At 37.3% G+C, this 15,777-nt stretch overlaps 1 protein-coding gene across 1 annotated transcript; it reads left to right on the forward strand.

Annotated features, from left to right (window-relative positions):
* Window positions 1-9,375: 9,375 nt before the first annotated feature.
* On the forward strand, window positions 9,376-12,132 carry LOC105040078 (putative disease resistance RPP13-like protein 3). The gene has a single exon (XM_019848205.1). It carries the CDS (start codon window positions 9,376-9,378, stop codon window positions 12,130-12,132), a length of 2,757 nt encoding a protein of 918 aa, XP_019703764.1.
* The last annotated feature ends 3,645 nt before the right edge of the window (window positions 12,133-15,777 follow it).

Raw genomic sequence — 15,777 nt, forward strand, 5'->3', positions numbered from 1 at the left:
TTTTATCCTTCAATAGGATACATCCATCGATAATGTACCGATTCGATCAAAAGAGCTTCCTTTGAAAGATGAACAGCCAAATGCACCATAACATCAAAAAATGATGGTGAAATTTTTTTTTTTTTAACTTACAAAGAATGAGTACGATATCTTTCTTTGATCTCTCAAGTAAGTTAATCTTCAATTTTCGACAATACAATTCTCGGAAGAACACTCCCAGCTCAATCAATGCAGTTTGAACATCACCATCCAAATAGCCACGCATGACCACAGGAAGCAAATGTTGCATCATCACATGGAAGTCATGACTTTTTATGTTAGAGATATTGCCATCGTTGTTCTCAACACACCGTGATATGTTTGAAGCATTTGCATCAGAAAACTTTACGATTTTGAAATATTCACAAAAATTCTTCTTTTTCTCACCCAACAACGAATAATATGCAGGTGGCATAAAAAATCTCTTACCTCGATGAACTAAATACAATCCTGATCAGATTCTCATTTTTTGTAAATCAAGGCAAGCTTTTGTACCATCTTTTATTTTTTCTGAAATATTCAATACAGCATCGATGATATTATCACAAATATTCTTTTCAATGTGTATTACATTCAGATTATGATGAAGTAGTAGCTGCTTCTAATACGGTAGTTCGAAAAAAATATTTCATTTCGTCCAATTCAGCTCAACTTCAGTACGCTTTCACTTGTGAGTACCTGATATTTTTTTTAAATTAAACATTTTCAATGACTTTAAGTTATTCTAAAATCTCTGCTCCACTTAACTCCTTAGGTGGCGGACGTCGGTCGGACTTATCATCAAAATATTGGTTATAATGGGTCCTCCAAGAATGATTAGTAGGAAGAAGCCGTCGATGACCCATGAAATATATTTTTTGTCCGTACTTTAAATATAAGGAGGATGCATCTCTATTGCATATTGGACATGCAAGATATCCTTTAGTGCTCCATCCAGATAAGTTTTCATATGCAGAAAAATTATTTATGGTCCATAGAATCGAAGCATGCAACTTAAAGTTACTTCGACTCACAGAATCATATGTCTGTACTCTATTTTTCTATAGCTCCTTCAGATCATCGATTAAAGATCGTAGATATACATCAATTTCATTACCTGGTACTTTTAAATCTGAAATCAATAGTGACATAAAAATAAATAGTTCTTTTATACACTTTCAAGGTGACACATTATATACAACTAGTATCACAGGCCATATGCTATAAAAGATACTCAGATTGCCAAAGAAATTAAATCCATCTGTCGTTAGACCAAGCCGGATATTATGCAGGTCACTTGCAAAGTACGGATGCTTGGCATCGAAGTCTTTCCATACTAAAAGGTCAGCTGGATGGCTAAGTATGTTCTCCTCCAAAATTCGCTGCTCATAATGCCATCTCATTTCTTCAGCTATCTTTGTGGACATATACAACCTTTGAAGTCTTGAAATCAATAAAAAATATCTCAAAATCTTTTAAGGTATCTTCTTTGCTTTTCGGATATTCAGTTACTCGTTCGTTATCCTTATAAAATAATATATAGTCATTTTTGTATGCATGTACAAAAATATAGCCAAGTCTTAATTTTTGCATGTATATTTATACTTCAGAATATAATTTTGAAAGTCTCATCGAGAAGAGCTGCTTTAATCTATGTCAAAGTTTGATCAAATGACTTCTGACTCTATCGGTTCACGATTTTAATATGAAATAATTTTATCAAAAATTTTAATTTGGAAAATTTTGTATAATTTGGATAGAGTGGCTCTCGTGCATCTCTTACAAGCTTTTCAAACTATTCAGAAGTCCTTTCTACCTCAAGCTGGATATTATGTTCATAATCAGAATTGCTTTCAAATGCAGTAGTACTCATTCGTATATTTGAACCAGCACCCTGATGTAAATCATCTAATAATTCTCCTATACCACTATATTTGATAGGTCCAGCAGCATCACTATCATCTTCAGTATCATTATCATCGCGCACCACTTCATTCAGATCACCCTCCCCATGCCATATTCAACAAGTATACTTTTTATCCATACCATAATATAGCAGATGCTCCTCAACAAGTGTTACATGATGATACATCAGATTGACACATCTCTTGCATGGACACTTTATCCGACTAACACTGTCAGCCTTATACCGTGCAAACTCAAAAAAATCTCGAACTTTTTTTTGATATTCAGGCAAAAAAATACCTCTAGCATTCATCTAATTTTTGTTGATATCTATTTAACAACAAACAGAAAATCATTAACAACCAAAAAAAGGTTCAGTGGTATTCTGGATCCTGATCTATTGAATCACGATCTGAATTTTGGCCACAATTTTGATTCGGATCCAGACATAAATTACTTTATACAAAATAATATATATTAAAAAATACAGACTGAACAGTAGTACAAAAAATATCCTTCCATCAAAAAAGATGAAGTAAAAATGTATGATCCTATCCATTTCAAATCATTGCTAACAAGTGTGGCCCTATCTCTTTCAGAAAAGTAATAATCTTATTATTATTATTATTAAATATTTTATCTTATTTTTATGAAAATTTTGACAGTATCTTTCCATGATTCTCCAAGTATATGATGTGAATATGGTGCCTACGCATCCTATCCATCATATATCTGAAGAACAATGGACAGATAACTACTGAATACCACATAATGAAATAAAATATTAACTATTAACAATAATAATATTATTACTTTTTCAAAATGCTCGAATATGGGACATCCAAGAGTCGATCTCGATGAAGATCGACTCTTGAACGAAAATCTACGGCTCAATGCAATTTAACTACCATCTTCGAATATGCATTCGAAGATGAATTTTTAATTTATCAATGTGCATTGTAACTCCGTATTGAAATTTTTTCATCAAAAATTTTAATAGAGTTTTCTCTAAAATAGAAATACTTTTTATATTTATAATTTCAGCAGCATACAAAACAGCATATAAAATAATTAAATTGTAATAAGTAACAACAATGTGTATTGTGTTAGTGAAAAGAAATAATTAATTAAATAATTAAATATTTTTAATAGTAACACTAAAAAATAATATGCCGGCCCCGGCCCGGCCTGACCCGGATCCATCCCCACAGGCCCCAGCCTCATCCCCGCCGGCTCGGCTCGACCCCATCTCCACCGGTCTGGACCCATCCCCACCGGCCCGACCTCACCCCGCCAGCTCGACCCCATCCCCATCGGCCCCAGCCCGTACTATCAGCCCAGCCTGACCCGACCCCATCCCCATAGGCCCCGACCTTATCCCCACTAGCTTGGCTCGGCCCCATCCCCACCAGCCCAGCCCCATCCCCGCCGGCCCGGCCCAACCCGGCCCCATCCACGCAGGCCCCGACCTCATCCCCGTCGGTTCGGCTCGGCCCCATGTCCGTCGGCCCCAGCCCATCGGTCATGCCTGGCCCGACCCGACCCCATCCACGCAGGCCCCGGCCTCATCCTCGCAGGTTCGAACCGGCCCCATCCCCGCTGGCCCCAACCCATCGGTCCGACCCGGCCCCATCATCGCAGGCCCCAGCCCGCACCATCGGCCCAGCCCGACCCGACCCCATCCCAAGCCCCGACCTCATCCCTGCCAGCTCAGCCCGGCCCCATCCCCGTCGACCCCAGCCTGCACCGTCGGCCTGGCCCGACTCGACCCTGCCACATCCCCACAGGCCCCAGCCTCATCCCCGCTCGCTCGGCCCGGCCCCATCCCCACCGGTCCGGACCCATCCCCATCGGCCCGACCCAACCCCATCCCCGACGGCGGACGTAGGCACCGCTAGCCCGGCCCCATCCCAACTGGCCCCGGCCCCATCCACACCGGCCCCTTGGTGGCCCGACAAAATATCAATAAAAAAAAAACTTACCGATGGCGGATGCAAGCACCGCCGGCCCGACCCGGTCCTATCCACGCCTGTGTCTCCCCCATCCCCGATGGCCCACCAATGGCCCGAGAACACACCAAAAAAAAAAAACCTTACCTTACCGACGGATGGCAACAGTGATGGTGACGATGACGGCAACGACAGACGACGACGGTGGCGAATGCAGCGGCCGAGAGAGGGGGGAGAGCAGAGAGCGGGAGGAGGAGGAGGGGGGAGCAATTTCCCACGAAACTGGAGGGGCATCGGGGAAGAAAATAGATTTCAGGATGGGACTTGACTGCATGCGACCTATTAGCGATGAAAATTTTCATCGTTAATAATAAATTTTCACCGCTAATAATTACATGAAAAATATAATTTATGACGAAATAAAAAATTTCATCACTAATAAATATTTTCATCGCTAATAGTTTTTGCCAAAAAAAATTTCACTGAAAAAATATTTTCTTTCAAAAAAATATTATTTACGATGAAAGAGGATATTTCGTCGCTAATAATCTTATTAATGATGAAAAATTTTTATTGTCAAAATAAAAAAAATTTTCACTAAAAAAAATTATTTGTGATGAAAAATATTTGCATCGTTAATTACTTTATTAGCGACGAAAAATCTTTTTCGTCACTAATAATTACTGAAAAAAGAAATTTTTATTTTTTAAAAAATTTGCGATGAAAATAAACATGAGCAATGTGATGCAACTTAACTCCTTAGTTGGTGGGTCTTCCATAAAAACATTATATATATATATATATATATATATATATATATATATATATATATATATATATATATATATATATATATATATATATATATATATAGCCAAGTTATATATATAGCCAACTTAGTTTGGTGGAAGACTCTTGCCATGGTTTTCTTGCTTTCCCCTTTTTTTCCATGAAAGTCAACCAATTTGTTTAAGCATTTATAGTAGGTAGTTTATATGATTTGGATGGAGATAATCTAGCAGAAATCTCCTAGCTAAATTAGCCCTCAGGTTAGAAGCTCAATATTTGATAAAATAATTAATAATTTCATACCAAAGCATCAATATCTTGTTGATCATTATAGTAAAATGAAAAATGGTTATACTTGCTAACCTTTTAACTCTAAATATGCAATATGATGAAACCAAATATTTACATAAACCCAGACATGGGTCAAGTTGGGAGACCTAGGTCCATTCATTCGACACCTTTGCTTGCATATATTTATTCGAAACCCTAACTTGGTTCTTACTTCCTCTCTATGGCTTTGATGGAGATACACAGCTTCGCACTCTCTATGGTTTCGACGGAGATAGCCTTCCTCCTCTCACAAAAAGTCTAGCTATTCTTCTTGTTCGATGATCATAGAGGTGTGGAGGGCCTTAAACTCGATCACTTTGGACAACGGGAGAAAAGAGAAAAAAAAGAGTAACATATAATAATTTGATCTATATATTTGATACCTTGATCTCTAAAGATTTCATGATAAGTACCTCAAGTATTCATGTATAGTTCTTGCTTATCTAATTTATTATTTTCATCATAAATATATATTATTTACGACGTAATATTTTCATCATAACTAATCTGTTATTTTTAATTTTTAAAATTTTTTAAATATTAACGAAAATATTTTTTCATCATAAAAAAAGAATTAGTGACAGAATTCCTATTTTCATCACAAATAATCTATAATTTTTAAATTTTTAAATTTTTTTATTATTTGTGATGAAAATTTTTATCATAAAAAGTTGAGCATTAGCGATGAAATTTTTTTATTCATCACAAATAGTTTTATTATTGACGACGAAAAATGTTTCATCGCTAATAGTGGAGCTTTTGAATTTTTAATTTTTTTTATTTTTTCATATATTAGCGATGAAAAATATTCATCATAAATGATCAGTATTTTATGATAAAAAATAGATTTTCTGTCATCAATATTTCATTATCTACGCTGTAATTTTTTTATCATAAATAATCTTTAATTTTTAAATTTTTAAATTTTTTAAGTTTTTTTAAATATTATCGATAAAATTTTTATCATTAATAAAATTTATTTATGACATAAAAGATATTTTCATCGTAAATAAATTAATTATTTACAATGGAAGAATATGTCACGAATAATCTATAATATTTGATATTTTAAAATTTTTTATTTTTCATCAAATATTAGTGATAAAAATTATTAATCATAAATAATAAATATTTACCATAAAAAATATTTTTCATTACAAATAATTGAATTATTTATGATAAAAAGTTTTTCATCGATAATAATTAAAAATTTATAATTTAAATAATATTTTATTATTTATGATAAAAAAATCATCAAAAATAATGGATATTTATGATAAAATTTTTTTCATCACTAATATTTTTTTATTTATGATGAAAATATAATATCATCGTAAATATTTTTTTATTATCGATGAAAATTTTTAAGCATCGTAAAAAATCTTATTTGCGATGGAAAAAATTTCCATCGCAAAAAAATTATCACAAAGCTCTATTTTCTTGTAGTGTTTGATAGATATAGACCACCAATAGATCCACAAACTTGCAGTGATTATCTTGGTGTCATTTATAGTACACTATCAAAAGTTTACTTCAATCGGACATCATTATCATGGTCAATTTAGTATGGGATGATTTCGATCATTAAATAAAAAATGAGTGATCAAAAAGTCAAACGGCATTCGATTAAGATGACTTTTTAGATAAATGATCTTTGCTACTACTTTAATCATTTGTACAATGGTGATCATAATATCCAAATCATGCTTATATGAACCATCTATGTTAAGCAGATCTTATAAAAGTACAAGTATAATTGCTTAAAGACTTTAAAAATAAGTATCAAGAAATATATAGTTTTGTATCATTCATATACGTGTGGTTTGAAATTTACGATCACCACCATACAAACGATCAAAGTAGTAGCAAAGATCATTTATATAAAAAATTACCTTATAATCGAATGCCATTTGGCTTTTTGACTACTTATTTTTTCATTTAACAGTCCAAATTATTTTATATTAAATTGACTATAATAATAATTTCTGATTGAAGTAAAATTTTGGTAGTATGCTGTAAATATCATCAAGATCATCGTTGCTAGTTTGCGGATCCATCAATGATCTCTATCTATCAGATCATCATGCGATCGTTCATGACCATCGTAATCGAATTTTATTGATCGATATAGCTAGGACTATCGGATCGAGGTAATTTTTTATAACGATACTTTAATGATAATTATTTAGATAATGAATGGTGAAGATAGATTTTAAATTTTAAAATTATATCATATTTAAAAAAAAATAAAAAAATTATATTCTGCCTCTACTATTAGCGAAGGCATCTGTCGTCGCTAATACTCATCCTGCCGTCGCTAATAAATTTAATAAATAATTTTTTTATTTTTTATAATGAAAGCTCCATCGCTAATAATGCCATCGCTAATGATTGTTGAAGACGGCGATAACTGTCGCTAATACTCTATTTGCGGTCGCTAATAAATTTAATAAATAATTTTTTTAGCAATAGTTTTTTTCGCTAATAGCACCATTGCTAATGGTTATTAGCAATGGCAATCGCTATCGCTAATACTCTTTCCATCATCGCTAATAATTTTTTTTATGACGGCTTATTTTTTAGTCGTGATTGATTATTGGTAAAAACTGTTATTAATGTCGGCTATGTTGTCGTCCCTAATAGTCATCGGTAAAAATATTTTAGTGACAGAAGAGCATGCCATCAGTAATATCTAATAGTAATGGTGAAAATGCCATCGCTAATACTTTAATTTTTTGTAGTGAGCCCTTGGCAATGTGAGTATGACCATGTTCAACTACAGCAGCCGGCTTAGTAGAAGAAGAAAAGAAGGAAAAAAGAAGGGAGGAAAATACCAAAACAAAATAGTGGTTCTCTAATCAAATCCGATGATCTCAGATAACAATCGGGATAATGAAGCCGTTGACAATGACCAAGGGACTCAGAGACAATCATGGAGGAGAGGTCGGGATGGATTAGCTTACTTTCAGTGCTTAATCATTAGCAACTTGCCAAGCAAACCCTCATGGAAAATTGCCGGCATCTTGAGAGTTTTTATCGGTGGTGGATCAATTTGTTAGAAGGAGGAGAAGGCTTTCTTATATAGATTGATTGCGAGTCCAATGGTCTTCAAGAGTCCGTGATTCATGGTTAAGTTAGCCTTATGCAATCTTTTGGGTCAGTCAATGGGCCGAGCGTTATCTTTTGTATGATACCTTTTTGGTCGAGAGAAACAAATCAGGGGGTGCTTGGTTCACAATCGAAATTGAAATCAAAATAAAAATCGAAATGATTTGGAATCGAAATCAGAATGACCAAATCCCCTCGAAGCACTTGATTCGTGACTGAAATCGAAATCGAAATCAAAATTGGAATAAAAATTTAAATTCATAAAGAAGAGTCGAAATTGAGTTCTATAAAAATTTGGCCGTTCCCATTTCATCCGAAAATCGAAATCGAAATGAGACTCCTTTCAATCAAAAAATTGGAATGAGAGCCATCTATTTTTATTCTGATTCCGTATCCCCACTCTCTCTAATCAAGCACCCCCCAATATTTTTTGTGATTATTTAGTGTGGAAAAACAATGGTTACTAACTTCCAGGCATGATAATAGCGATTAATAAAAACCCGCTCCTGTAGGAAAAACCAGCACGAGTGGCATGAGAAAAGATGCCTGCGGATCCCTTGGTTCCACTAATGAGGTCTCCACACAGACAAAGAATGATGCCCAGTACCCGTTTTTTTATTTTATTTTCTTTAGAGAATATTACAGCGGATAGGAGGGGCTGGTGCGATGGCCCCGAAGCGATTGGCGATGATCTCTAATCCCCCACGCCCGCACGGGTGGCTCCTGCCGTGATCGTTGCCGTTATTCGACCATCTCCCTTATCGTCCATCGCTTCCATCGGATCGGAGATCGGGTTCGGGTTCTATATATCTTTGGCACGAGAGAATGATTCACATATATATATATATATATATATATATATATATATATTTGCACGGTGAATCATTGATCGTACAATGATCACTTTGAGATCTGTGTGGATGAGGTAAGAAAAGATTGGAATGCTTTGAGAGCCGTGCAAGGCGTGATGCAACGGTTGTCATCGCCAACGAAAATCATTATTTTGCGCCAAAGATACAGCTAGACCAGGCATGCTGTAAATTTCCCATCATACTCTGCCATGGAAATATTATATCTAGACAACCGGTCTAACCGTTTCAATCGATTGTGTGGTTACTCTTCTTAGTTTACTCCAATGCGGCGATGAGAATGAGAGAGAAGGTTATATGTTAAAAAAAAAGAAAAAAGAAAATCTGGTAGAGGGAAGATAGATTCCGTGGCCATTGGTGACAGAAGGCATTCGGAGGGAACTTCTTTCAAGAAGATCGGAGTAGAGATGGTTGAGATTATTGTTGCTCGTGTGGTGTCTCAGCTTGCCAACCTACTCATCCAAGAAGCTGTTTCCTTGGCCGGTGTGCGTGATCAGATCGAATGGGTGAGAACACAACTCCAGCTACTGCAAGGTTTCCTCAAAGATGCAGATTCCAGAAGGAAGAGAGGAGACGCAAGAATGGAGAGCTGGATAAGTGGGATAAGACGTGCAGCCTATGAAATGGAAGACGTCATAGACACCATCCACTACATGCTCGAGAGGCGACACCAAAGGAGAGGCTGCATCGACTCCATTTCAAGGTACTCTCACAAACCATGTGAATTGATAACCCTCCATAAAATTAGTTCCAGAATTGAGCAAATAAAGGTCAACATTCAGAGCATTTCGGATAGCAGAGATAGATATGGCATTGCTAATCTAGGTGAAAGCAGTGGAGTGGACGACGGTTTGCAAGCACTGAGACAATTCCCTCCTCATTTCTACGACGACACTGATGTCATAGGCTTTGAGGATGATAAGGAAAAATTAGTGAAACTATTAGTCGATCCGGAGAACAAAAACCGCAGCGTAATTTCTATAGTGGGTATGGGTGGGCTTGGCAAGACCACCCTGGCGAGAAAAGTGCACAATGACCCTGCAATTAGAGAACGTTTTGGTACCTTCGCTTGGGTTTCGGTTTCTCAAAATTACCAAGTTATTGAGCTATTGAAGGACATCATGAAAAAAGTAATGGAAATCACAAAGCAAAAAGATACAAATACACGAATTACACTAGAAGCATTAGAGCAGATGGGTGAAGAAGAAGCGACAGAGCACCTCCGCAATTTGCTAAAGGACAAAAGGTATTTGGTTGTGATGGATGATGTATGGAGTGTTGATGTTTGGAGACAAATGCATCACATCTTTCCTAATGGAAACAACGGTAGCAGAATACTGTTCACCACCCGTAATATTGGAGTTGCAAAACATGCCGAACCAGGGATTCCTCCACATGAACTGCACCTTTTGAACGAAACACAGAGTATGGAACTCTTTCGTAGGAAGGCATTCCCACCAAATCAAGATATTCCAACTGAGTTGGAGGAATTGGCCCAGAAGCTTGCAAAGAGGTGTGGCGGACTTCCTCTTGCACTTGTAGTGTTAGGGGGCCTTATGTCGAGGAAAGATCCTAGCTACGATACGTGGTCGAGAGTATCTCAGAGCAAGGACTGGGACTCTACTAGCGATGGGCAGGAATGCCTCCATATCTTGGGTTTAAGCTACAAGGACCTGCCATATCCGTTAAAACCATGTTTTCTGTACATTGCTGCGTTCCCGGAGGACTCAAATATCTCTGCATCCAAACTAATTAGGTTGTGGATCGCCGAAGGTCTTATACCACAAGAGCAGACACAGACAATGGAAGACAGGGCAAGGGACTGGTTGGATGAATTGGTCCAGAGGTGCATGATCCAAGTTGTCGAGAGAAGCATGGCTCATGGGCGGATTGAGAGCATACGCATCCATGATATATTACGTGATTTTGGCCTATCAGAAGCTAGAAAGGATGGATTTCTTCATATTTGCAGTAGTGGCATGGCTGTATCTGATGGTATATCATGTCATCGTGCAGCTTTCCACAATCGCATTAGTGATGAGGTTGTTGTTTCCTCACCATATCTCCGCACTTTGCTGGGCTTCAAGTTAGTTTTGAAAGATGGTACCGCGGGAAGAGTTTTGAATGGGTTAAAGTTAGTAAGGGTGCTGGATCTGGAGGGCGCAAGAGATTTGAAGATGTTACCAAAACAGATTGGCAACATGATTCATCTAAGATACCTCGGACTGAGACGCACTGGTTTGATAAGACTTCCATCCTCCATAGCACATCTCCTGAATTTGCAGACTCTGGATGCGAGGGAAACAGCCATTTGTTGGCTTCCCAAATCATTTTGGAAAATCCGGACGCTGAGGCACGTTTATATTAACATACTTGCGTTTCTAAGGGCACCGATAAGTGGTGATCACAAGAACTTGCAGACTCTGCAAGTTGTGGACTATGAAGGTAATATAAATGTCTTCAGTTTGTTCGGCCATATTCCGACCATAAGATTCATCAAAAATTTGGTTACTACACAAGGATCTACTGAGGCGGCGATGGAGAAAACATATGACAGAATGCTTGGGAAGTCATTTGGAGAAGCATTCGAGAAAATGGACGGTCTAATCTCCTTGACCCTGGATGTTTCTCTTATCCCCGGGGACATCCTTTTTGCTCAGGCACCAAACTTGCAGCACCTTCGTTCGTTGAATCTGTTTGGACGGTTGTTGCTCAAACAGCAGCAGCTCCCAGACAGCAGTCTATTTCCACCAAACCTCACCAAGCTCATATTATCTTATTCTGAGTTTGAACTAGACCCAATGCCAGTTCTGGAGAAGCTCGAAAACGTCAGGCTTCTTGCACTGAAAAGAAATGCATATGTAGGGAAGTGCTTGTTGTGTTCTGCTGGTGGCTTTCTTCGACTGCAACACTTGATATTATCAGTACTTGATTATTTAGAGGAATGGAGAGTGGAGATTGGGGCGATGCCCCGCCTCACCCACTTAACCATCGATTGGTGCACCGAATTGGAGATGCTTCCCGGGGGATTGCAGCATGTGACCATGCTGCGGGAAGTGAAGTTGATTGGTATGCCTCGTCAGTTCAATGACAGGGTCAGACAGGAAGACGGGTACAAGGTCCAACACGTTTCCTCCATTATTTTTGAAAATGAGCGCCATTGACATGATATCACCGGTACCTGTAGGTCACTCCCTCGCTCCTGCGTTTCTTCCCCCTTTGACGCATGTTATCTCCATATCAGGAGGATTCTACGAATGAAATAAACTTCTTGCATGATAGAATACACTCAAAGCTTGCAATTGTAGCAATTCACATGTTTGGCATAATACAAAGTAAAGTATTATTTCCAGAGCTTTATAAAATCTTAATGGCTCAAAATAGCATAGACATTTTATTTCTTTCTTTCTCTGGACGTTCTATTTGCTGAAATTCTGGTTGAGTTGTAGAACTTTTGATGCAGAAGTTAAGAAACTGATTCTAAAATTCTTTCCCTTTTCTAGCTTAAGAAAACAGAGCATTAATCCCAATGAATTACCGCCGATCTTACTGGAGATTGATCTTCACTGTTTCTGGTTGTTTTCTGCCAAATATGAACAGCTGGATGATAGGATGCGATAACTCAATCCATCTCTTATAACACCACATTCACTAAAACACTGATAAGCCCATTAATAAACCTGCGAATGACATATTAAGATAACCATGGCTTATGTTATAGTAGGAATTGCAGATGACTTCCTAGAAAACTTGTTGACAAGGTGGATACCGTACGTTTCAGGATGAGTCTGCCAAAAATTTTAGGTGCGCTAACTCCACATCCATTCCACTAGCAGGCCTTGATGGGAGTGATCATACTAACATCAATAAAGTTGCTTTGATTTTGCTTAGATTTCACATGTCAGCTGACTTCTCCTTTTAGCTGCCGTGGAAGTTAGCTCAAATGGCATCATTTGGGTGTTTGCGCAATGGAAAGATGAGTTTTGACAGGAGCAGGACGCCATTTGGGACAGATTTCTCGGATTGCAGATGATGAAAGTTAGATTGTGGTGAACCCACCCGACTAGAGTGGGTGTATGGTAGTCATCTCTGCCTTTTTCTTTTACCACAATACACCACCAGACTTGCACATGCCATGATTCTATGACCTGAGGAGACTCAGGAGAGCCTACCTTTCAGAGGATATTGACAAGGCGAAGTGGTTTCTATCTGGCTGATTGGTCATGGCGTGTGAAAACAGTGAATTTTTCTGTCACAGTTTTATACTTTTTTTGGATCATGTATGGAATATGGAAGACTAGAGGTTCCTTAATTATGGAGAGGCTGTATCAAACAGTTCCGTGCCAGAGATTCAAAATTTTCTACTGAATGTTCATCATTAAGAAGATCCTCAACTCACGATCTTACATAAAAAGTATATCATTTTGTTTATTCAATGTCATTTTATTAGTCAAAAATAACATTGAAGCCACAGACTTGCTAGAGAATTCCATATATAAAGATGGTTGACGGTTGAATTGTGGTGGGATAATTTAACAGCGGTTTTGCTGTTGATCAATTGAAAGAAAAAGTAGAATCTTCTCAAACTCGTGAAATTCCACCAACAAGTCAAGGACAATATTTAAAGTTCTGTATAAAAACTGGACTAGAGAACTAATATATATGATGGACGCATAATATATATGATGACAAAGAATGTCACTCTTTTTGAGCAAAAACAAAGAATGCCGTTTGCGATAGAAAAATAATATGCGAGATGTAAGCTTTTTACCAAAAGGTAAAAATAAAAAAGTATCTTCAATGCTAGCTTTGCCGGACGTCGCCGGCCTCTCCATCTGTTGATAGGAGCCCCCTTGTTTTCTCTCCCTTCTTTCTCTTTCTCTCCCTCGCTCCTCTGTCTCTCTTCCCCTTTCTTTTTTAATCCTTCTGTTGGATTCCCTTGCTCTCCTCTCTCTCTTTGGCCGGCCCTTATCTTGGCATCGGTCTACTTCTTCTCTCTTCTGACATCGAGATCGGAGCATTCGTCAGCCCTTCTCATTTGTGAGCTTTCCCTCGGAAGTCACTCTTCCCTGCTAACTTTGTCGGTCCTTTATGGCAACTTGAGTAGAGGAGGCATCGATGTAGTCCCCCCTTTCCTCTTTTGGGATAAATTGATTTGACAATCTCCTCTGTTGATCGGGTTTGCTTCTTCTCCATCGGCAGCATGATGAACGTCTCTCTCTTTTTGAAATTCATATTTCAAAATTAAATTTTAGAGTTGTTAGTTTGATGGGTATTTTTTTTTTTTTTTGAAATTCAAAATTTAAATTTCAAATTTGAATTCTGTTTGTTGCTGGAGGCTTCCTTTTCTCTTTTGTACTATGGGTTCTTCTTATCTTTTGTATCTCTTTTTATTCTCTTGCTCATTAATAAATTTGGTAACTATTGTGCTCATGCACCATTGTCTTCTTTTATATCAAAAAAAAAAAAAAAATCTTCAATGCTGATCAAAAATAATTAGAACAAGGCTTGTCCGTATGGATAAATAAAATAAGTTTGCTAAAAATTGAACAAGATTAGCAGATTACATTCCACCTACTTAGGTTTTGGGGATCTGTAGTTAAGTCTCTCTCTCAATGACATAATTCGTGGTCTAAGTAGTAGACATATTTATAGACTTTTTGGAACTAAATTAACAACAGAGGCATGGCAATTTTTTTAGAGCACTGATATCGATGCACAAAATATGTTATGCAGCTAAAGAAGAACAAAATAGTAAGATAAAATTCTGAAGGTGCAGATCAGTTCAATGGCAATCCTGGTTTAGTGGTTTACCTGTTTATCATGTCAACTGGTAATAATCATGACTTACTTGAAAGCAAGGATATCAAGGATCCAGATAATTGACCTTGGATCAGAACATAATCGTTGAAGAAATGGAAAATTTTTTTTTTTTTTGGTAAACCGGTCAACAGGATGAACCATGGCATAATTATTGATCCATGTGGACCGTATCTCACTCCTAACTCTCGTCAATCGCACAGTGAAAACAGCCGTGGCATTGACTAACCATGTCTTAACTGCACTGAGTTATACTACACCTGTCACGCCCCAAACCCAGCACCTGAGTTGGGCACGAGACACGGCCACACAACCCTAGAGCAATGCCCTAAGGATCATGTAAGGCCTAAAATTTAACACTTCAAAATTTTAAATAACCAATTAAATACCAAATCAATCAACCGATGTCACAACTTCAAATTGAATGTAAACTTGTTCAATACAATTATTCAAATGTTCATTGGTATCAGAGAATTTAAACTAACTAAATTACTAAAGGCTTCAGTTCTCATTTGCTCTCGCCCAAACCATCCAACTAAGCATCCTGTGAGTCTGAAAAAAAAATAAGAAGAAAAATATGAGCTTCTCCAGCTCAGTAAGAATCACTGCACATGCACATCAAGCGAGTAGATAAAATTAATATTCTAAAATCAATACATTTGAGAAAACTCATATGTATATAATAACTCAAATATTGTCACAAATATGCATATGTGTCATCATACATCATCAGGTGAAATCTTCATTCATTGTTGAATTTCATATTAAATGTTGTATCTTCTCACATTTTCGGTTTGACAACCTTTTATTCTTTTTTGGCTTTGGACTAACCAGGATCATGCGACGATCTTTTATTCGGATCGATTTCTGTGATCTTCCTCGGATCGAACTATTTATGATCTTTCTCGGATCAAAGTGGCCATGATCTTTCTCGGATCAAATCATTCATGATCTTTCTCGGATCAAGTTCTTCCATACATAAACCTGTG

Source organism: Elaeis guineensis, chromosome 1, assembly GCF_000442705.2.
Source record: "Elaeis guineensis isolate ETL-2024a chromosome 1, EG11, whole genome shotgun sequence".
NCBI lineage: Eukaryota > Viridiplantae > Streptophyta > Magnoliopsida > Arecales > Arecaceae > Elaeis > Elaeis guineensis.